General features: G+C 40.4%; 1 protein-coding gene across 1 annotated transcript; it reads left to right on the forward strand.

The window, feature by feature from the left end:
* Positions 1 to 4,216: 4,216 nt before the first annotated feature.
* LOC145409253 (uncharacterized) lies at positions 4,217 to 24,271 on the forward strand. The gene is made up of 3 exons (XM_080279737.1): positions 4,217 to 4,305; positions 20,023 to 20,173; positions 24,023 to 24,271. The coding sequence occupies exons 1-3, from the start codon at positions 4,217 to 4,219 to the stop codon at positions 24,269 to 24,271; spliced, it is 489 nt and encodes a 162-aa protein (XP_080135863.1).
* The last annotated feature ends 1,480 nt before the right edge of the window (positions 24,272 to 25,751 follow it).

The raw sequence follows: 25,751 nt of genomic DNA on the forward strand, positions 1-25,751 counted from the left end.
ATTCATCTTAAAGGCGACTTTTTGAGCATGGGGGATTAGATAGTATGATCAATTAATCTTTCATCACCATAGTTCTTTAGCCAAATGATTTCGACTGATAGCAGCAAGATTATAATAAAATGGCACTCTCGAGCAGAAAGGGTAAAAGACATATTTCCGTCTCTGTACCTCCCACAAGTCCTACTGCCACCCAGTCGATCTCTTCCATGTTCCTCTGCATCAAATTCTTTTCCTCTCTTCATTCTTTACCCTTCCTTTTGGCGCTGCCCTACACTTCACCTCTGTCTTTCCTGCTTCCCATTATTCCATCAATTCCTCTCCCTTCCCTCCTAAGTATCGTCCACCAACTTCTACTCCCTTTCCCCACAACCTGTAAAGGCAGTTTAGTTGTTTATCTTTCCTGTAAATCATCTTTTCATTCACCGATATTCTTTTTGTACTCAGTCCCTCCATAGAAACATGTCCATTCACTCTCCTGCATCCCTGCCTTAGCTTTTGTTCCCACCCCGTACTCCATCGCTTTGTTCCCTCTTCACAAAGCATCCCTTTCACCTCTGCTCCAGCCCCTAAGCTGGCCCTATGCCCCCCCCTCCCTTTCCACAGAGAGAGAGAGAGAGAAAGAGAGAGAGAGAGTATTGTCAACAAGGTGGTTTAAATAACCCACATCCCTGGTAAATTCTTGTTTGTTGCGTGGACGGCTCGGCAAAAGTTACCAATGTCTAAGTTGCGTCACTAATGTATTTCCAATATCCACTGCCACACCCACGCCCGTTCATGCCAATCACCGTCCCAGCAACACATTAGCCTTACCACCCGGGGAGTGTCTGGTGGAGCCCCGTTTATGGACCACCCTGTTTATTTATCTATCTGTACAGAAATGGATCTAATCTATGTCTGACTACCATAAAAAAAAAAAAAAAAAAACGTAATTTGAAGTCGGAACGGAAACGAGGAATGTGTGTGTGTGTGTGTGTGTGTGTGTGTGTGTGTGTGTGTGTGTGTGTGTGTGTGTGTGTGTGTGAGGACAGAGGTGTTCGTTGTATTGATACTGATGCTTTCGCTTCGTTTGTTTTGGAACGCAAGCAAGAAATGTAATATCCCACCGGTATTTTAACTCACTTCATGGATCAAAACGCATTAATCCACATTCCTAATTAGATTTTGTCCTCGTCTTTCATGTTTTCGAGGCCTGGAATGGACGCCTCGGATGAAAATATTATTCCTAGTCTGGCAAATCCTCCCTTTCATGTGGAATCCCCTTTGATGCCACGCTTCCCCCTTCCCAGTTTCTCACACACGACCACATCAAACATACACTCATTATGTGATCGGTTTTTATGTACTTGTGGTTCTATATATAAAGCTCGTTTAAAAGGTTATCAGTAGGACTATCAGCGTCCCCCAGCAGCAGTTCCTATATTTTTCACATTTTTTCCACTCAAACTGAACTTATGATTAACATGAAAAACATTGCGACTGAGCTCTGATTTTTTTGTCTTATAATATTCACTTAGTAGTTTCTCCTGGGAAGAAAAAAGGTGATCATCGGGCTCATAATCTTGTCTCCATACCTCATAATAGTGTGGGTGGAGGGACTACCTTCTCTGCTTTTGGGTGTCAGTATACTGGAGTGGGTGGCAGGCACAGTATATTATTTGCACACACACACACACACACACACACACACACACACACACACACACACACACACACACACACACACACACACACACACACACACACACACACACACACACACACACACACACACATACAGACAGACAGACAAACACCAAGTACTAGGAAGGGTCTCATGTATTACCATCATGACAAAGAAATGTCGGAAGGAGAAAAAGGAAGGACACAAGACCGCAAGATTATTTACCATCTCGGTTTACACTCAACTTTCCGTCGGGTTTGAGTAGAAAGTTTATAGGTCAGAGGTTTCTTTCTTTCTCTCTCTCTCTCTCTCTCTCTCTCTCTCTCTCTCTCTTTCTCCCCCCCAAAAAGTGCTTTCCAAGGGTCCAAAAATGCCAAGTATAATTACTAACATTAATCATTCCTATCATACACGGAACATTACAGTCAGGGCTAAAAGTGAATAGCGTGTATGAAACGAGACTGAAGCCTACCATAAGAATAAACATACAGATGTAGAAAGTAATAGAGTCATCAAAAATATATACTACAAGCAGTGAGAAGCCGTATGTGTACACACACACACACACACACACACACACACACACACACACACACACACACACACACACACACAATACTGACCCAAGTATTTTAACAATGCAGCCATGTCCATAGTGAAAAAGGTGAAACACGCAACGTCATTCCGAGAGACATTACCTATTGTTGCAGTGCACATCAAACAAACACTCAGACCAACCGACATACGACTGACAGTAAAAGCACGCTATTGTAACTACGGTTTTCTCTTATAACTAATCAGCGAGTCATGAGGTGATAAACGAAAATAAAACTGAGGCAAATCACTCCTATGTCTACTGATGTAAAGTCAAGAGAACTGAAATGCCATTTGGATGTTGGCGTTCTCCAGAAACGGAGCCCTGAATAAAAATTATGGCTACTGTCATAACAATTCTTAAGAGTTGGTATTTATAACTCGAAATGAGACTTCTTTGTCTTGAAAAATAATACTATGCTTAACAAATAATCACGCAAATATTGAGACTTACCTCTTTATGTACAAGATTCTATAGTGTGCTTAACCCAAAGAGCACCAGAATATTTTATAGAAATATTGTCCATCAAATTGCCTCTAGGAAACTTTTCTGTGATTGCCTCAACCAATTAACATTTCGGAGAAAAACATGAACAAACTATTCCTTTAATCAACGGGAAAGTTAACGAGACTGAAAGAGCTAATGAACCTCAGCAAGAAAACTTTTTAATCAGTTTTCTTCCTCAGCTCGACTACTTAAAAGACGGTAACTTCACGCCGACCCGTTCCTCTTGAAAGGGCGGGAGACAGGTTGTTTATCTCCACCTTTTGGTCTTATTCGGCATTTCAGTTTTGTATTTCTGCTTTCGCTTCCCATTTTTTTCCTCCCTCTTTCTTTCACTGCTCATCCATCCTGTTGTACTCCTTAGGCTTATTTGACGTGCATTTCACTGGGTTCACATTCAGATGAGCTTGGGTTTGTAACTGCTGCTGTTGCTATTGCTCCTGCTGACACGACCGCCACCACCACCACCACCACCACCACCACCACCACTACTACTACTGCTACTACTACTACTACTACTTCCTCTGGTTTATGATTTATTTTGGAAGGAACCAGAAAACAGCAAAATGGAATAACATACCGCTGCAAAGATATTGAAAAAATGCTAACGTTAATGAAGCTTTCTGATTTCATTTTTTTCCCTGTTGCAGCTTTATATATATATAATATATATATATATATATATATATATATATATATATATATTTTTATATTTATTTATATATATATATATATATATATATATATATATATATATATATATATATATATATATATATATATAGATATATATATATAGATATATATATATATATATATATATATATATATATATATATATATATATATATATATATATATATATATATATATATATATATATATATATTGAAACCAAGAAATATGGAATGCATTTCTGTAGTGGCAAGATGGTACAAAAAGTTTGTAAAGGTAGAGAAGCTCTCTACTTGCATTTTTTTTTCTAAGGTTGCAACTTCTCTTTTTGTTTTTTGTCAGAAACTTAAATGTAAAGCTTAAACAACGGTTTCATTTACATAAGAGGATTCTTTTATTCCTATGCTCCTCATGGAGCAACACAGGATTGGATGATGGATGGATGGATGGATTCTTTTATATTCTGGAAAACTGCTGCCATAACTTTACTCTCTGGGTGGAATTATTCGAGCCTTGCTGTGTTTGTCATCGAGGTATAATCATTCAGAGGTGAGGAATAATGCATGATGAAACTTCAGTCATCTGCTCTCAGTGAAACAATTTTTGGAAAAGTACACAAAGGTACCTTATACCTATTTCAGTCGAACGGAAAGAAAAAATAATAACATATGCATCATTCCGAGTACTACTTATTTCATCGCAATCATAAGACCTGATATTGTTCATTCGTAGTAACCTAACATTAATTTTTTTGCTTTACAGAAGCCACAAACCGAATCAGGATGTGGTCTGACACACACAGCCAAGGCTTCACCCACTCCCGCGCCTTCCCTCACGGCCCCGCCCTGGACAAGTTGTGTTTGCACTCCAGGTAAGGCATAGTTGCGAATGGGACACACTGACGAATACAGCGATAGTTATATCGTCCTCTGTTCTGCTTTAAGATGCTGCCATGGTTCCACCAGGTTTACTGCTTTACTCTGACTTTTTATTTTTGCAGTTACGGCTTCTAATAGCAACGTTCTTAATGGATTGGACATGTTAATTACTTCGTCCGGACGGAGTCCTACGAGGTATTGTTTTTGGTCGAATTTCTTTCCTTTCTTTCTTCGTTAGCAACGTTACGGAAAAACGGCTGAATGAAATTACATGAAACTTTCTGGATATGTGGGCACTGGTCCCCCAAAAAAGTGATTAAATTTTGGATATAACTGAGTGAACTCGAAAAGTCAAAATCAAGTTGGGTTGAAGATAGAGATATTTACTATTAGAAACATACAGGAACTCGTAATGTGGGCTTTCATTTGGCACAAAGACCTTTGACCTTGAATGAACTTGAAAGGTCAAACTCAAGGTCACGGATATTCAGAGAGCTATAACTCGAAACTGGTTGAAGATTGAGAGAAATTTACTATATTATCAACATATAGGAAATCTCATTTGGGTTCTTATTTGGTAACTTGACCTTTGACTGTAAATGACATTGAAAAGTCAAACTCAAGATCACTGATATTCAAAGGGCTATAACTCGACACTCATTGAAGATAGAGATATTTACTACTACCAAGATACAGGAAGTCTCGTATAGGCTTTCATTTGGCAGCATGATCTTTTGACCTTGTGTGACCTTGAAAGGTCAAACCCAAGATCACAGATTTTCAGAGGACATAACTTGGAAAGATTTGCGCCATTACCTTGGAAATTGTGCACTGACACTAAGTGGCAGAAATGAGTCAGTCTTTAACAGCAATAAGATCACTGCTGTCGGGAAAGGTTTGTTGAGCCTGGCACCATTTGCTTTCTTCTGGTACTTAGTAATTCAGTCATATTGACAGCGTCAGAGCGAGTTCAGCGAGAAATCTTGGGGTCATTCCCTATCGGAAGTGTGCCATCCATTTTTTCCCCTCTCTCTTCTAGTTTTCGAGCGGCAACCCTGCAAAGATTGGCATCAGCGTCTCTAGTAACCAATACCGGTTTTCAAAAATGCTCACCTAGTTCCTCAGCGGCTCGATTGAATGAAATGAAAGTTTCCATGCTTATAGACAATGAAAGTACTACAATTTTCCATTGTACACCTAGTTGTTACACTGACCAGGTCAGGGGTCAAAGGTTATCAAATTCAAAAATGGTGAATATAGCTAAAATCGCGATTATGCTAATGCAAAATGCTAAGGCTCAAAAGATTATAAAGATAGGGCCATGATTCTTGGGTAGATTGTTGCACTATAGTACCTCCGTACAAAAATGACATTTACTGTTGAAACTCACTTCCAGTCGCTGGCAGCGCCACCTAGGAGTTGTACCTCTGGTGGATCATTCAGCGAATTTCAAGTTCCCTAGCTCTACAGTGGGTGGATGGAATCAATTGAAACTCTGCATGCTTATAGACGTTAATGAGTACTACAAGTGTACTTCGTACATTCATGACCTATTTCCCCCAGGTCAAGGGTCAAAGGTCATCAAGTACAGAAAAAATGAATAGCAATAAAATTATGACCTTGCTCATGCAATGTGCTAAGGCTCCAAAGATTACTAAGGCAGGGCCATGATTCTTTGGATGGAATGTTGCACTGGAGTACCTCCATGTAGAAATGAGTTGTAGTTTCGAAACTCACTTCCTGTCACCGACAAAGCTTGATCAGTTTAGAACTGGCCATCGTCGCCTACTGGATTGTCTATAGTATTCTTGCACTCTCTATGGGATTTTATAAAACTTAGGGAACACCTCTTGTACTGAAGCGGTGAACAAAACTTCTAGCTCCTCCGTTTCGAAAAATTCCATCCTAAACTCTAATAAAATCGCCATGAAACAAGAATAAAACTATATATACGTCGCTAGGCTGAAGGGGTTCATGGGAAAATAAACTTTAATTGAACATTGTACCCAGGACGGAAGAGCGTAACTATTTTTTACAGAACGTCTTGCCAGATAAACTCAGATCAAATGGCATTATATAAATTGTATGACACACGATCTTGTCTTTTTAAACAAGAAAATCCAGTTTGATCACATATTACGTCACCAAAGCCTCTCAGTTACTGTGATGACTAATTCTTTGTTTATTCGCACTGCCACCTGCCTGTTATGTCCTGCATTGGAGAGGCTTTTCGGGGCAAGTAGAGAAAGTTTCTAACCTCTGTATTGCAAGAAGTTTCCCCCACAGTCAAATATTATCATCTAAGGTGGCAGGAATTAGATTTTTAAAAATGCCATCTCAATTATAAAAAAAAAAAAAAAAAGCACATCCCTGCCAACAAAGGCAAATGTTAAATAAAAAAAGGTTATCAATATTATAATGATCCGATTTTTGTATGTTTGTTGGTTTGTTGGTTTGTCCGTTTGTGACCATAACACAGCAAAAACAGCGCATTGTAGCGCAATTTTTGTTAGAGCTAGGTACCGTTTAAAAATTCTAACTTGAAGAATGAAACAATGACCAGTCCAATCGGGCCACCGGTTCCCGAGATATGACTCATTTCTGACCTTTTGACATCGAGTGGCTTAAGCAGCCTGTAGGCGGATCACTTTCTTTGTGGACATTGAAGTTACCGTATCACACCCCAAACTGCGCAACGTAGTGCATTTTTTGTTCCAGCAAGGTACCGTTAAAATGCTCTAACTTGAAGAACAGATCATAATCCAGTCCAATCGCGCCACCAGTTCCCGAGTTATGACTCATTTCTGGCCTTTGACATAGAGCAGAAATGCCGCCGAAGGAGGCCTTTAAGCAAGTATCATTAAAGGAAATAAAAGCACATCCCAGCCAACACATGCAAGAATTAAATAGAGTAATGCCATCTCAGTAGTGGAGAAAACGGCACATCCCAGCCAACAAAGGCAAATGTGAAAAAAAAAAAAAAAAAAAGTCATCTCACTGTAGGGAAATAAGGTACAACCCAGTTCACAAAGGAGAGAATGAAAAAAAAAGAAAGAAAGAAAGAAAGAAATCTCACTCAACAGAATAAAGGCACATCCCAGCTCACAAAGGCTCATTGAACCAACAAATCCTCAGCTTCTTCGTGAGGTCATTATGGCAGGGAAAAAGGCTGAGGGATAATCATACTGAGGCCGACGTTACCTGTGAGCAAAGTTTGTGGGTAAAAGTTACTAGCGCAAAAAATCCATGAAAGGGTCGGCGAGGCAGAATTTCCTGTTGCCGTAAATTGTGGAGTGAAAGTATGACGGCAATGGAAGGCGGGGGATGATAATAAGGGGAAGTGTGGAGAGGAAGTATACGAAATGAGGAAGGAAAATGACGGGGATGGGGAAACTTAAAAAAGAAATAAGATTATTCCTGGCAGTGGTTAGTGAAATGTCAGTATGCTATGCAGGTAGATGGGCTGGAAACAATGTAGCAATTTGTTTGATTTATTTAATTTTGGAAAGGTTCTTCATATGTACATCTACACAGTACAGTAAATAAGTACCGATATTTCAGTGAGAGACCTCACTGATGGAAATCGCCAAAACTGTTCTCACAATTGTAATACCTCGAAATAAGTATATAAATCAATAATAAAAATAGAATTAATATGAAAGTTAATGTTACTTGGAACTAAAAAAATAACTCAGGTAGGAAGAAAAATAACTAAGCCTCCTTATCTCACTAGAATACGGCCTCCATTTGTCAGCTTCCAGGATGCCTGGGTTCTACCCCCTGTAAGGTTTGGCTGGATTTAGTTGGGCTAGACCAGCTTAGGTTGGGTTAGACCAGATTAGATTAGGGTAGGGTAAGGTAGGTTAGGAAAGGGCAGTGCAGGGTAGGCTCGGTTAGGTCATGTTAGCTTACATCTCTTCCATACCAGCGCTTTAACACGGCAAAGACTAGGTTCTGCTTTGGGTTTGGTTTGACTAGGCTAGATCCAGGTTCAAATATTTGCCAAGGTACAACAGCCTGGTTTGGCCGCATTAATTTGCCTATTTATCACAGCCTTAGAGAAAAAGACTCAAGAAATTACAAATATCAGCTTATTTCTTAATATCTCACTCACGATCTACCAGCATTGCAATTTTAAGCCACGCATTTACTTCAATAAAATACAGTCATAATTGCAAGCAGTAAATGTGCAAGATTAATAAGTTAATAAATCAGTGGAGAACCATTTTGACGGATAAGCATCAAAGCCAACAGAAAACATAAACAACAGCTCATCTTCGCGTATGACTGAATTAACTCTTCTTTTTTTCTTTTTTTTTGTATCTTCTTTTTTCAGTGTGACATATACGCGTAGCTGACTTGGTGCAGAAGAGTAGGCACCAAAAATCTCTCTATTAACTGGAAATGGCAAAACATGACGATTATGCGAGTGCTATTTTTTTCTCTCTAACATTTTCGATATCATTGCCAGGAATAACCATGACCCTTTCTGTGTCATGTCGATTTGTTTTAGCTTATTTATGCTACTCCCAGCTAATTCTACTCTAGCTAGGAGGGGTCTGTGAAAGCTGAACTACCTCTTTCAGTTCATAATCTCTCATCTTGGCTTTAAAAAAAAATAAAATAAAAATAAATAAATAGATATAATAATGTGCGATAATACGCAAAATATGCCAAAAACTGGTGTCACCCTAGCGAATAGGTACCGGTACGTTTATATCACAATGCTCATTAACGCTTCCCGCTCTCTTGCATGTTAGCTATAGTTACATTTTAATATCCACATTTTCCCAATCAGGAACATTTAAGGGTAATGGGCAAAATAAATGGCTGAAGAAGAGGTGTTACGAACTCCCCTAACTCAATGAGAATATGGTCCGTAGATATGCTAGTATTACCACGACACCTGCATGAGATATGAGAAAACTTACGCCCTCACTTGCATGAGCTGGGCGGTCATTCTATCATCCTTTTTCTCAGCGAATGATCTTGATTATTACACCTCAGTATTTTCCATTCTATTTATATCTCTTTTATACCGACATACATTGCGTTAATATCATACGAGAGAATGATAACGTCCTTCATGCAGAAACAAACTGAAGTCCTTTCACCTTAAACTGACCCAGATTTTCGCTCTTTTGCAGCCTATTTCACGTAGCTCAGCGACAGAAGAAGTCATTGCTAAAGCTCTACATCCTATAGCACTTCTTTTAAACACGTACCATATACTAGTGTTAATCCATTGTTAAAATCGCCATTCGAGTTGGAAAGACGGCAATTTTAGGCCAACTTAGAGTAAAAAGGATATAATGAAGATGAGGTGAGAGGAAGTTTCCTAAGACAGTGCAAGGTCGTATTGTAAGTAGCAGTGAAGATTTTGCAACACCTGTTCCTTAGCGATTTATATTGCATATTTGACTTCAAAATCCTGTTGTATGGTATTGAGACAAAACACACACACACACACACACACACACACACACACATATATATATACTATATATATATATATATATATATATATATATATATATATATATATATATATATATATATATATATATATTAACAAGGTTTTGATCTCTTATCTATTACGCTGTAAACTTGTTGTTTTCACCGTGGAGACGTAGCTTCGATGACATCCTCGATTGTGTTATCAAATTATTGCTGCAGACGTAACTTTAAAAATGTTGAATTACAATCACACCGACAATCCCAGTCACATACAGTCACACAGTTGAAAAGTGTTACTTAGACAAGTCCTGCGATATATTTTTCTGTGTTTATATCCATATTTGATAGGTATCCTTAGAAAGAAGAGGAATCATGAAGGAATATTTTAAAAATTTTAGTTAAGGGTGCTGCATATCAAACGAGAGTATATTTAACTCAAGACTCGTCAGTTCTCAAAAGCCACTTTGATGTCTTGTCTGCAGTCGGTTCTCTCTCTCTCTCTCTCTCTCTCTCTCTCTCTCTCTGATGCCACCTAAAATACGCCTCATGCACAGTATATTTTCTTAAGATGTGTGAAAACTTAAAAAATCTTGAAATACTCTTTTTGATCTCTTTTAAAACGATACAAACATTAAATTTAGAGATTTATGATATAATTTTTTTTTACGAAAACTTACTTGCTGATTTCAGGAGACAGTAAGTTCAATGTAAATGGACTTCCTGTGAACAAGTCTCTGTTAGATAATAATTGTCATGAGCAATTCTGAGAAGTGAGCCATTAAATAGTAACATCGACTTTAAGGTTAACCAATTAGAATAACTTTGTCATTAAATGAATTACTTGAATATGTACAGAAAATGAATATGACAGTTCAAGGTAAAGAGGAGTAGACTGTAGCACCAGTCGAGCAGGGCAGTACTCCCGAGGTGGATGGAAAGCTGATGACAGGGAGTGCTGGAGCTCCCGTTTCATCAGCCCTCAGGACTAGTTCCTGACCATCCCCCTTTGCTGAACTTTTTCAGTGTCTCAGTTACACAGAGAGTAGGCCAGCATGCTCTCCAGTACAAATTTCTCTAACTATCTTCACCAAACTACATGCACAGTACACACTACACTTCCTTTTCAAAAATCAACAAAAATGGCGTCTATTAATCAAGCCTCGGAGTCCCCAGGGGGGGGACCATAAATGCCCCCGCTATCTGCCCCTCTCCCGGTGACGACTCGAGGTGCCTGGAACCACTGTCTGACTCTCTTCTTCTTCATTTCTGCAACATTCGCGGCCTTTCATCTAACTTTCGCTCTGTTGAGCACCACCTCTCCTCCTCTAAACCTCACCTTCTTTTTCTGACGGAGACTCAGCTGTCTGAGGCAACCGACAGCAAACCCTTTTCTGTATCCTCCTACTTTCTCTATACTCATTTCAAAGCCAAAGGTGGCTGTTGTGTATACATACGCAACGACTTATCTTGCTCTCGTGTTCCTGAACTTGATTCTTCTGAATTCTCCACACTCTGGCTTCGGCTTTCCTGTCATTCTCTGACTAAATATATCTGTGCTGTTTACTTATCCCCTAATTCTACTGACTATCAAAAATTCTTCGACTATCTTACTTCTACGATGGAACACATTCTGTCCATTTCTCCTTTCTCTGAAATCTCCATTCTTGGAGATTTCAATGTTCACCACCACCTTTGGCTCTCCTCTCCTTTCACGGATCCACCTGGTGAACAAGCCAACATCTTTTCTATCCTTAATGACCTAGAGCAGCTTGTACAGCACCCTACCCGAATCCCTGACCGCCTTGGAGAGAGCTCCAACATACTTGACCTCTTCCTCACAACTAATCCTTCTGCTTACTCTGTTAATCTTTTCTCTCCGTTGGGCTCCTCCGATCACAACCTTATTATCTTAACCTGTCCTATCACTCCGGTACGGCCTGTGGACCCTCCAGGGAAACGTCGTCTGTGGCATTTTGGAGCCGCGAACTGGGAGGCCCTCAGGCAGTACTTCTTTGATTTTCCCTGGAATGATTATTGCTTCCTTGGCCGGGAGCCATCTGAGTGTGCCTCGCGCATTACGGAGGTTATTCTCTCGGGCATGGAAGCATACATTCCTTTCTCACATCCTTTGACTAACGCAAGAAAGCCTTGGTTTAATCACGCTTGTTCTAATGCTGTCCGCAACAAGGAGAGGGCCTACAAAAGGTACCGGAGCCAACCCACCCCTGAATCACATCATCTTTACGTTTCTGCCCGGAATCGTGCTAAGTCTGTTCTTCGCTCTTCTAAAAATAATTTCATCCATACTAAATGCTCTCAACTCTCCAACTCGAATTCTTCCCGCTCCTTCTGGCACCTTGCCAAAAATCTTTCTAACAACTTTACCTCATCATCCTTCCCTCCTCTTTTCTACTCTGATGGTTCTGTAGCTATTTCTTCTACTGATAAAGCAGATCTCTTCGCACAGACTTTCTCCTCCAATTCCACCTTAGACGATTCCGGTGCTGTTCCTCCATCACTTCTCCCCTCTGACTTCCTCATGGCTGACATTAAAATTTCTTCAGTTGATGTATTTTCTGCCATCACTGGCCTCAGTACTAACAAGGCATATGGGCCTGATGGGGTCCCTCCTGTTGTTCTCAAGAACTGTGCTTCTGTGCTTACACCCTGCCTAGGCAAACTCTTTCGCCTTTGTCTGTCAACTTGTACCTTTCCTTCTTGCTGGAAGTTTGCTCTCATTCAGCCAGTCCCAAAGAAGGGTGACCACTCCCAACCCTCCAACTATCGTCCAATTGCTTTAACGTCCTGTATTTCAAAAGTTTTCGAGTCAATTCTTAATAGAAAAATTTTAAGGCATCTTTCCTATCACAACCTTCTTTCCGATCGTCAGTATGGGTTCCGTCAGGGACGCTCCACTGGCGATCTTCTCACCTACCTTTCAGACTCCTGGTCATCCTCCTTTCGGGACTTTGGCGAAAGCTTTGCCATTGCACTTGACATCTCAAAGGCTTTCGATCGAGTCTGGCATAAATCTTTAATTTCCAAACTGCCCTCCTACGGTTTCTATCCTTCTATCTGTGCCTTCATCGCTAGCTTCCTTTCTGGTCGTTCTATAGCCGCTGTTGTAGACGGCCATCGTTCTTCTCCTAGATCTATCAACAGTGGTGTTCCTCAGGGCTCTGTCCTGTCACCAACTCTCTTCCTTTTATTCATCAATGATCTTCTAAGCTGTACATCTAACCCTATCCACTCATACGCTGATGACTCCACCCTTCACCTTTCCATTCGGTTCCCGCAACGCCCATCTCAACGGTTACTTCAAGAAACAAGGGATGAGGCTATGGCACACCTAATGTCTGACTTGGCTCGAATCTCTGACTGGGGTAAAAATAATATGGTTGTCTTTAATGCATCTAAGACTCAGTTCTTACACCTATCAACCCGACAAAATCTTCCACAGGTATACCCATTAATGTTTAATAATATTCAGCTTAATCCTGCATCATCCTTGAACATGCTTGGGGTTTCATTTACTCAGGACTTATCTTGGAAAGATCATATTACATCTCTTGTAAAATCTGCTTCCAAGAGATTGGGTGTGCTAAGCCGACTCCGCTCTTTCTTTACCCCTGCACAATTGTTGACTCTATACAGAGGTTTTATCCGCCCCTGTGTGGAGTACAATTCTCATGTGTGGGGAGGCTCCCCACATACAGCTCTTCTCAATAGGGTGGAGTCAAAGGCTTTTCGTCTCATTAACTCTCCTCCTCTTACTGACTCCCTTCAACCTCTGTCTCTTCGCCGCACTGTTGCATCTTTATCTCTTTTCTATCGCTACTTTAATGGTCACTGCTCCTCTGAACTGTCTGCTTGCATTCCTCCACCTCTACGACGGGCGCGTAGCACCCGTCTGGCAGCAAACTCTCATCCCTTTTCTGTCCAACTCTCTAATGCAAAAGTTAACCGTTACTCCCAGTCTTTCATTTATGCAACAGGTCAGCTCTGGAACTGTCTCCCTCTGTCTGTATTTCCTGCTGCCTATGATCTCCAGTCTTTCAAACGCAGTGTGTCCAGGCATCTCAAAATGATTGGATCTTGAATTTGGCTCTCTATTGTATTTTGTTTTTCTCTTGGAAGGAACTGTTACTGCGGGCCATGGCCTTTGGTTCCTTCTTCCTCGCATTAAAAAAAAAAAAAAAAATACATTGTGCCTGTCACCCCTTCATTTCCTCTTGTATATTATTGATTCCGTTTTTAGTGATAAAATGATGGAAACAACGTGGAAGAGAATACAAAACACTATTAGGTGGATAAACAGCCACTGGGGAGCTGCTAAGAAGTCTCCCAGGAAAGCCAATGAAAATACGACCCCTGGGTTGAGATTCACGAACAAAATTACGCGTCGCACGAGTTGGTTTTCTCTCGTAACTCCCAACCGCTACTGTATGAAGCATTAAAAGAGGATGGTTCTATTTTTTCTCATGGTTGTTGTTTTTCCTGCAAAGTTACAAAGATCTCATTTACAAGAGGGATTTGATTGTGTGTGAATGTGACTCAAAGGACTATACTGTATTCTCGTCTGTTAGGGGAGCTTTGTAACACGTCTTCCTTCCTTGTAAAATCCTCCTATAGCTCGTTGATATTCGCTTGTGTGTTGTTCATGCAAACTATGTCGGTAATATTAATTATTATTATTATTTTTTTTTTGTGTCCGATTCTGGGCATAGATTTCACAGCCTGCTCCCAAGGCCCAGTAGTCCTCCTACATACCAAACCCCTCTGCATGTCACCACTTCGGCGCTAACACCCACCGTCCATATTGAATACATGCTAGGGCTGTCTCATACAGGACTGGTGTATTGGTATTAGCGGGGGTATTTTTACATGTCGGCAGGTCTTCTGGTAGATCAGTTAAGGTATAAAGGTACAAAGGTATACTAATGGTTATTATGCAAACTAATTCAGTAATGAGGACAGGAGCGCACAAAGGCTTAACAAACTAAATTAATAAGGAGGATGTGCTAAAGTCTCCCATCCCGCGAGACTAGAGATCCTTGTCTCAGGATACCATAAGCAACCAGTGCTCCCTATCCGCTTACATCCCACGGGTCTTCACTCTTGATGGACCTTACGTCAGGGAGAAGGAAGACGAGGGGGGAGAAAATAGTGGATGAAACGGGGGAGGGAAGGATGAGACGGAGAGCGACACAGAGACAGTAAATTGCAGAGAAGAGAAATAGAGTAGAATCGGAGAGACGGATGAGAATGAGGAAAACAGAGAGGTGATAATACAGAGAAGAGAAAGGAAGGAACAAAACAGAAAAGGAACTGGTGAGCATAAGAGAAACAAAGAAATGGTAATGAAAAAAGTCATGAATGGATGAAATGGGTGGGTGAAACAAGAAAGAGGAAGAAGAGAATGAGAGAAACAGAGAGATGTTAATGACAGGGACACGGGGGGAAGAGATGGGTGGATGGAACAGGAAAAGGAGGGATGATAGTGAGAGAGACAAAGATGCTAATGACAGTGACATCAAGGGGAGAAATGGGCTGGTGAAACAGAACAGAAAAGAGTGGGACTGAGAATTACATAGAGATGGTAATAGCAGAGGAGAGAAACGGAGGACTGAAACAGGGAGAAGGACGAAACTAAAGGAAACAGTGAGATGTTAACAGCAGAGAAGAGAAATGGATGCGAAAAAGTTGGGAGAAGAGGAGACTTTAAAAAAAATATATATATATATATAGATAGATAGATAGATAGATAGATAGATAGATAGATAGATAGATAGATAAATAGATAGATAGATAGATAAATAGATAGACAGATAGATAGATAGATATATAGATTATATAGATAGATAGATAGATATAGATATAGATATATATATATAGATAGATAGATAGATAGATATAGATATAGATATAGATAGATAGATAGATAGATAGATATAGATATATATATATAGATATATAGATATGTAGATAGATAGGTAGATATATATATATATATATATATATATATATATATATATATATATATATAATAGCGACGAAGGAGGATAAGAGAACAGGAGACATGAAGCAGAAGAGGAAAAGTAGGGTGTGCAGAAAGAACTAGAAAGATGGTAGCTGTAGAGGACAGGAGAAATGGAGGAATGAAATAGGAGGGGGAGAGGAGGAAAACAAAAAAAATAGGATGAGAGTAATGGGGTTAGTGAAAAATGAGTGAGGAATATTGGAGGGGAGACACGGCAGAGTAATGGGAAACGACTGAGAGTAAAGGAAAGATGAGAGTGCCGGAGATGATGACAGAGGACAAGAGAGGAGGGAGAGAAACATAAATGAAGAGGTGAAACAGGAGAGGAAAGAATGAAACTGAGAAAAAATAAAATTAGTGAAGGGGGAGGAGAAGAGAAATGAAGGAATACAACAGGACAGGAAAGGGAGAGACTGAGAGAAAAAGAAAGATGATAGACGGAAAAATGAACGAGGACAGCATGAGAGGAAAGGAAGAGACTGAGAGAGAAATGAATGACGATAGTAGTAGAGATAATGAGAAAGGAGCCAAGAGAAGTTGATTGGAGTGTGACCCAAGCGACGAAAAGATGCAAGTGAGAGAAGATGGTAAAAGTGAATATAATGAAAGAGAAGGGGCAGAGGGGTGGAGAAATAGTGAGACAGGAAAGGATGAAATAGACGGAGATATTAACGGTGGAAAAGGAGCGAGAGAAATGTAGGAATGAAACGTGAAACAAAAAATAAGAAACTGAGAGAAAAAGAAAACATACCAATGTAAAGGATACGTTCAAGAAACTGAGACGTTGATTAGGAGAGAAAAGGAAGAGACTGACAGAAAGAGAAAAATGGGAATGGCGGTGACATAAAAAGGAAGGAGAGGAGAGCGAGGAGGAGGAATGAAAGTGGGATATAAAACCAAATTACTGAGGAGAGAAAGAGAGGGACAAGGAGATGGAAAAGGAAGAAAGCTAATGAAGGAAGGAAAATAGCACTTAGCTCCAATGAAGAGAGAGAGAGAGAGAGAGAGAGAGATTGTAGCATCTCAGTACGACTAAGGAACGTGCAGTAATTTTAAAGAAATCACCAGAAAGAAACCCTTAATGAATGCATTCCCAAGAGAAATAAAGCTAAGTAGTAAGTAAAGATCAAAGGCACGTTTTTTTTTCCTTTTTACTAAGAGATGAGGAGCGAGGAGGGCAAAAAGATAAGATGAGAGGTGCGGGAAGAGAAGCCTTATGATTTGAGAGGAGAAAGAACAAAGGAGTAGTGTGGTCTAATGGAAACACGACTATTGTGTTACCTAGAGACATAAGCCCCATCAGTGGCTCAGAAGAAGATGCAGAAGATGGCAGTGCTGAGGTAATGGACCTGAAGCCATTTCACGGGGTAGAGGCAGGATCAAAGAGTGTGGTCCTAATGGAACTTACTGAGTTAGCCAGAGATGTAAGCCCCCAGAAGTAGAGGCTGTGAGGAGTGATGACAGTGCTGAGTGTAGTGCTAGAAGAAAGATGACAAAGGTAGAAGTAGGAGAAAAGACTGGGTGAAATGGAAGCTTTAACTGGATTCCCAGTGACATAAGCCTCATTCGTAACCGACAAGTAGAGGCAGTATGATGTACTGATAGTGTTCAGGTTTTGGACCACGAAGCTTATCAGACGGTATAGATTGGAACAAAAGTGAGGGGTGGTTCTAATGGAAACTCTACTCTTGTGTTTGCCAGAAAATATGTCCAGAGACAGGCTGAAAGACGTGATGATAGTGTTGTGGAGTAGGGCCAGAAGCTGAATGACGGGGTACAGGTAGGAACATATTGTGATGTGATTCTAACTGAAACTGTACAGTTGGATTGGCCAGAGACATAACACTCTCCAAAGACCAATAGGCACAAACTTTAGAAGATAAGGAGAATGTTGAGGATATCTTATGTCAGTGAATAGTGATGCTCGACTCTTCAACAGCCAGTCATTCCGCTTTGTCTCAGGGGGTGGAATCCCCGGAACACTTCAGGTATCGCAAAGTGAGAGGGCGATCCATGTGTGTCCTATCATCCCATCATGGTGGAGAGCCTGGTGTTACCATACCCAGTGACAGAGAGCCTGGTGTTACCCTAACCAGGAATCGAGAGTCTGATGTCACCCTAGTCAATGATGGAGAACCTAGTATCACCTCAGCTAATGACAGAGAACCTGGTGTCATCGTAGCCTGTGACAGAGAACCTGGGGTCATCCTAGCGAGGGGTCATCCTAGCCAGTGACAGAGAACCTGGTGTCACCCTATCCAGTATTGGAGAGCTTGATCCCACCCTAGCCAATATTGGAAAGTCTGGTGTCATGCTAGCCAGTGATAGATGTCTAGTATCACTCTAGCCAGGAGTGGAGAGCCTGGTGTCACCCTAGCGAAGCAGTACCTGGCCTTCACCTTAATTAGAGACCCAATTTCTCCAGTGTCGAGGGATGCTGCTAATCACAGAGGCTGCAGGAGGAAATAAGAAAGAAGGATATGATATTGCTTTTCTAACAGTTGTATGCCTAGTAATGTGTGTTTGGAGAGGGCGACGGTTTTGTCAATAATATATCCTTATACTCTTAATATCGAATATCCTCTGTTGATGTCGGTTTCTTGCAGTTCCCTAGATTAATGTTAGCGATAACTCTAAGCCTAGACCTGGGAGTTTCCCGACTTTGGACCAGTATCGGATAGGCGGTATGCTAAGTACTGCACCTCCTCCCCAAAATCACACGAGAAACAGCTGAATGCAATAAGTAGTACTAAACTTATAAGATCAGAACAATACATTTTCTTACAACATAACGTAGCCAGGTTCAGAAGTACCGGAAGATTTCAATACACAGCCAACCATCTCATTAAATGTTTTGTGCCCTTCCATATACTGTACATGCTAGAGTGTGTGCTGGGAGGGGACTGCAAGGTGGAGGCAGTATCGCGGTGAGGGACACAGCTCACCCTCTTCTTACTTTCCACCGGAAGTAAGAACAGAAATAAATACCTAATTACCCTCTTCAGTCCCAAGAAGCATATTAAATCATATAATTGGTTTCATTAGACAATTACGTACATCTCTTGTTGAAGGGGACAATGGACCCCTGCAAGTGAAAAAATATCTACAAAAATTTATAGTCGTCTGGAAGTTGCAAGAATAAACTAAGAAATAGCTATGTATCAAGGTGTCAGGATGAAGATCTTACTAAAGGTATCACTTGCTTCACTCTGATGATGTATCTTGCGTTTCATACTTGTAGCTTACAAAAGATGTTTCTCAGCTTCAGACCTATTGTCTTTAATGAATGGAACATCCAACTCTTCTAGTTCGAGAAATCTCTCCTAAGCTGAGTAGAATTGTCTGCAGATAGGAAGATTGAAAACATACGTTTCGTTTCCTTATGTTTCATTTATGAAGACTCTAACATGGTTGAATACGTAGTTCTTAGTCACTTAATGGCAGCTTCCCATACTGCTCGATTTCTAGCAGCCTCCATGTTCAGTCCCTTATCCCTGAGGTCAAACTCTATGACCTCTTACCAGGTCTTTTACGGTCTATCTCTCGCAGTTCTACCTAACGCTCACACCTCTCACCCCCTACATTCAGTTGTCACCCTCCATCCTCTCCAAATGCCCGAACCATCTCAATTTACCCCTTCTGATCACAACAGTAATACATTTAAGTTCCATCCTACCTCTCAACTCTTCATTTGCAGTCTTGCCCCGCTCCCCGCCTTGGTATTCAAGGACACACTACACATCCATCTCATCGTTATCTTCTCTATACGTTTGGCCATACGAATATTCTCTTCCTTTACTGCCCAGGTCTCACTATCGTACAGCATTACACTTCTAAATAATGCTGCATACAATAGCTTCCTGAACTTCTTCCAACCACTCCTCACCTTAGGCACCAAGCTTGCTCTAGCCCACCTCCAACACCTAACAGATTCCCCAAATAACAAAACTATTCCATACACTGAAGAGACTCTCCAACAAAGTCGGACCTTTCCCGCCTCTTAGTCTCTGCGTGCTTTACCCAACACGTCGCACACACGAAAACAGCATTATTTCGCACCCCACCCCATAATACCACAACATCTCTCTTGCACCCACCTGTCATGAACCGCACTAGTTGGAATTACTTCCCGCACCGTTGTGGCAAACTGCACACGGCCACATAAGTCACCGGATCAAAGGATTTAAATATCTTTCTGCCCTTCCTTTTCCAGGCTGGGGTGTGTGTTGGCTGGGGGGCTACGAGGAGGAACAGGGTCGCTGGGGGAGAGTCAGTTGTCCCCCTCATTCCTGGCGCAGCTGCAGGACGCTCCCACACCACCCTCACCCACTCAGGTCTCTGCTGAGGCCGCCGTCTTTGTTGCGGTTAGTATGCATTTCAGAGTCCAGTGGCTTTATCTTTTTGAACCACTTCATTACGATGACGATGACGTCTTTCCTTCCTGCTGTCAGATTATATTGTTCAACTCAGAAACGACTTTTCTAACGGAAGGGATGTATTATAACTATACCTGACACCTTCATTCCGAAAAGTATATCCTAATTTAAATAAAATTGTCAGGAGAATGTTATGATATATCAATAAAGCATATTATTTGTTTCAACTGTAAATATCCTGAAAAACAATATATCTCATCTGGTTAATAAACTAGAATTTATGCTCAAGATTATGCCACATTTTCACCTTTTTACTAGTGTAGTATTTTGCTCGCAGCTTAAAGATTTGCAAAATTTTAAGTGTATACCACAGATTTCTTATTCGTAAGACACTCGCAATTTTTCGATGAATCAATTTCCCTTCCTCTCTCCCTCTCTATAAATAATGAAATGTGACAGCGTAAGAACTGACGTCAATAGCCCCAGGTAAGTTAAAAGGATGATGAGGCAGGTAAGGGCCAGCCTAAAAGATAAGTGTCTCTCCCTGTTTTCTCTAACCTGGCCTATATTTGCCCTCTCTCTGTCTGTGCTGCTGAAATGTAAATAGAGATTAATTATGGAATATGATGCTGATTGTGAGGAAATGTTATGGAAATGAGGTAGAGTTGTAGTATAATCTCTCACTGACCTAGGTGAAGTAAGCAACAAACGGGGGAGAATTTAGGCCAGCTTGGGAAAAGAAGACTATATTGCATTCTTGGCAGTCCCTAAGGTTGTGTTTACTCGTGGCTGCTTTTGTCTTAGTCCACCATGACTCCCACACCCTCCCTCTCTGAAATTTCGTGTTCAGGTAACACACAAGCTTACCCCCACCAGCACTGATCTAGAATGCATGTTTAAGGGAAAGGTCCAAGGTGCCGAGATCCCCTAATCTTTTCCATTTATCGTCCTCGAAGAAGAGGAAGAAGGAGAAGAAGAAGAAGGAGAAGAAGAAGAAGAAGAAGAAGGAGGAGGAGGAGGAGGAGGAGAAAGAAACATTGACATCCAAAAAAATGCCCAAAATATGCTCCTGACTTCCTTAACAAGAAGAATTGGTCTGTCTTTTAAACTTGCTTCCTACAAAAGATGTTCTTCAGATTAATAAAAGTTTCACTGTCGGATTATTTATTCCCTTCACAAATCCCTTTCAAAGGGAGGAGTGGCAGGAAAAAGGTATAATATACTCCAACTGATTCAGTGCATTAGATACGTACCAGATAGCTACTTCTACTTCAGTAATGTCAGCATCATCTAAAATTGTCACCGATTGCCACTGTTCTGGGAGTTCCGTTGCCTGAACTCTTTTACTGAGCTTCATAGTCATCGAATTATAATGCTCTTCCTAATGTGAAATGGTTATGTGATAGGCTCTAGGTATTGCCTCCAACTGCATCATACTGGAATCAATGTAATAATTTAATGCTGTTCTGTGTCATCAACATTGACATTTGTTACCCATAAATGCTGGAAACGAGTCGGACACGATAATTAAATTCTTCACTGAGATAAATATTATTTTTGCAATTTGAATTATGATTATGACATTATTATTATTATTATTATCATTATTATTGTTACTATTATTACTATTATTATTATTATTATTATTATTATTATTATTATTATTATTTTGATTACTACTACTACTACTACTACTACTACTACTACTACTACTACTACTACTATCATTATTATTATTATTATTATTATTATTATTATTATTATTATTATTATTATATTCTTACTATTCCAAAACAATTATATTTAGATATGGAGAGACTTCGAGCTGGAGGGGTTAAATATAGCTTTCTGTGGTACCTTCACCACAAAAAGGTTTATGATAAGATGATCAAAGCCGTCTGGGGATTAGCAAGAGAATAAATCCATAAAACACGTAATGGGATTTAAGGAATCAATGTGTGTGTGTGTGTGTGTGTGTATGTATGTGTGTGTGTGTGTGTGTGTGTGTGTGTGTGTGTGTGTGTGTGTGTGTGCGTGCGTGCGTGCGTGCGTGCGTGCGTGCGTGAGTGCGTGCGTGCGTGCGTGCGTGCGTGCGTGCGTGTGTGTGTGTGTGTGTGTGTGTGTGTGTGTGTGTGTGTGTGTGTGTGTGTGCGTGAGTGCGTGTGTGTGTGTGTGTGTGTGTGTGTGTGTGTGTGTGTGTGTGTGTGTGTGTGTGTGTGTGTGTGTGTGTGTGTGTGTGTGTGCGTGCGTGCGTGCGTGCGTGCGTGCGTGCGTGTGTGTGTGTGTGTGTGTGTGTGTGTGTGTGTGTGTGTGTGTGTGTGTGTGTGAGAGAGAGAGAGAGAGAGAGAGAGAGAGAGGCAGCGTACCGGGAAAATGTCTATCTCGTCCCATCAGTTGTCATCCCCAAACATGGATGAAAAAATTCGTCTGGATGTGGGAAGAATCACACAATAAAATACTTCATTTGATGTGAGGGGCCATTATTTACAGCTATTACCATTATTATTATTATTATTATTATTATTATTATTATTATTATTATTATTATTATCACCATCATCATTTATTTACTTATTCATTTACTTTTTAGGCCGCTTCCATCACTATAATTCCGGAAATAATACGGATCAAAACGTCCAATATGTGCCTTCAGTGTCGGCATCCATGAGAACTGCGTAACGTGAACCCCAAAAGGTCAGGTATCTGATTACGAGATGGGAGCGTCAGGGTCGTGGCAGCATTCTCTAAAATGCAACCACACCTGGGGAGAGGAAGTGTATTTAAACATATTTTCTTTTCCTCCACCGCGAAAAACCCTGGCTAACATTTTCATACATTTTCGTTTTCTGCATCAGCGAAAAGGACTGGTTAATATTTTCAACCTCTCTACCACTGGCAATCATCATACATTTTATTTTCCGTACTAGCAAGACAGACTGGTTAATATTATCATACATTTTACTTTCTTCTCTGACGACAAAACAAATTGTTTAATATCATGATACAATAATTTCTTTTCTGTACCAGCAAAGCAGACTGGAATTATCATACATTTTATTAACCATACCAGAAAGACAGACTGGTTAATTTTATCATTCATTACATTTTTCTCCGTCGGCTAAACAGATTATCTAATATTATCATTCCAGTTTAAAAATCGAATACCAAGGAAGGCCAGAAAACTTTATAAGTGCCGTTTCCTTAAACTCTTGAATCTGATTGACTTTTTTTTTGGGGGTGGGGTGTATTCTTTCTACCTTCATCGAAAAAGTAGAAACTTTACGAACCGGAAGTTCAAATTAAAGCCTCCGTTGACCCCTCCACTACAACATGTTTCCCCGAAGTGGAAGGAAATCGTCTTGTAGTAACCAAAATGAACGAGAAAAAACGTCATCCGGTTGAAAGGGTTAACGTAATGAGAGAACTGCACACAGAACTGAATATCTAAATCGAAAGTTGCCTGGCGTTTTATGAGGGAATACCTACTAGTTTTCCTTTTTAGCCGCGTATGGTGCCGTTGACGAAGCATTTGTGGTATTGACGTGGTTATACAAGTGTGGAAGCGGCTGTGGAGTTGTAAGTGTAGCTGTGGTGGTGTATATTTGGCTGTGGTGGTGTATATGTGGCTGTGGTGGTGTATATTTGGCTGTGGTGGTTTATATGTAGCCGTGGTGGTGTAAATGTGGCTGTGGTGGTGTATATGTGACTGTGGTAATGTAAATGTGGCTTTGGTTGTGTGTATGTGGCTGTGGTGGTGTGTATATGTGACTGTGGTGGTGATGAGGCTGTAGTTGTGCTGACATGACTGTGATATATAACTGCTATCTCTTCCCTCAGGTAATCGTGGTATTCTACGCGGCCATCATCGTCATCCTTCTGGGCACCAACATGCGGCACCCACCATCCTCTTCCTCCTCTTCTTCGCGTCCTCGTCGATCACGGTCACGGTCACGGTCACGGTCACGGTCACGGCACAGGCACGAGGTGGTCCTGGACCCATGCAGCGGCACCGTCAGCACGCAGCATACGAACAAGAAGCGGCGAGACTCCATCACATCGAGCTGCGAGACACCAGATAACGTCTAGTGGAAGAAGGACCATCAACTTGTACCATATCAGGATATGTAGCCTATAGGAAATTAACCCTTTCTCTGCTATGGATATGCTTGGATATTTTTTTACCTTATAAGCAGGCAATTTTCTTCTGTCGAGGTAAATCCCAGCAGTTAAAAGTTTATAAAGTTTCTATGGATTTGGTGGACATATATTTACCGTATATGTAGATAATTATCATCTGTCCAGGCACTCTACAGTACATCTCAGCAGTCAACAGTTTAAGAATAGTTTCCATGATCCACTTATTATTCTTTGGATGCACTCTGATATTTAAAACCATAAGACTATAGTCATCTAGACAACATCATGGTAGTCAAAGGGTTAATAATCTACATCTGATATTTTCTGTGATGTATCAGGGTTTCTGTTTGTGCGTAGCGTTGCGGATGTTTATAATACGGCTTCTGATCTTTTATCGTATTCCAGGGCAATTTTTTATTAAACATATTAGAGTTGCAATAGGAAAAGATCTGCTTTACTACCTGGCCATTTATCATACGAAAGCACTTTCCTTGGGCATTATAGGTTGTTGTGCTGAATTACGATTTTCGTTTCCTTGAAACAACCATATGACATATTCCCCAAAATATGGCACTTCTAACAGACAACGACGTCCATTGCATATAGTGTTGGCGACTTTCAGATCAATTTTTGACAGCTCTCGTATATTTGCTGGTAGTTCGTCTAAAGGGGAAGAAATCTGAGAAACCAACCAAACCCCAATCCCTAGCCAACCAAACTCAAGAGTGAAAGTCCTCCGAACCAAATGCGTTGGCGTCCTTTAGTTCTATGGTGGTATCCTTTGAATCTAGTCTTTCATATATTTATTTGTCACTTCTTGAGAAAAATTTGGAAGGGTTGTGAGAATGAATAAAAAGTCTGAATAGCAGAAATGTAACTCGTATCGAAAACGGCAGGGCAATTAAAGCAAATCTTAACCTGGAAGTATTCGATACTTGAATAAAATTACATTAAGCCTATATATTTCTTTCTGAACTTATCTTCAGTGTTGAATGTATAATATTTATTGGTTTTTCTTATTCATATTTAAAGACTTGTTGGTGTCATTCCCACAAACCGATTTTACGTCTTCGGAGATGGAAGAGTAATAATACAGGTATATAACAGTTTTCTGTATTGACGTGATAATGTGTAAGCTTTCAGAGATAATATCATCCTTTGCGCTGGTCAAGTAACTGACGTGATATTCTTCTAGGTAATGATAAACTATTATCTAGCAATTTAACAAGTGACTAACGTTGCATAATTCAAGAAAACCACGTTACCTTTACTCTCAACATACTGTGGCATATCAATAAGATCTCTTTCATCCTTATCAGCGTACAAAATCTTTATCATTCTGCCTTATTGAGTAAATGCGGGAGCAATGACCTCTCTTTTCCCCATCTTCAATCACAAAATATCAATTACCTTAGAGTTCATCACCCTC

Source organism: Coenobita brevimanus, chromosome 80 (assembly GCF_032717465.1).
Source record: "Coenobita brevimanus isolate Jiangsu-jjx chromosome 80, ASM3271746v2, whole genome shotgun sequence".
Lineage (NCBI taxonomy): Eukaryota > Metazoa > Arthropoda > Malacostraca > Decapoda > Coenobitidae > Coenobita > Coenobita brevimanus.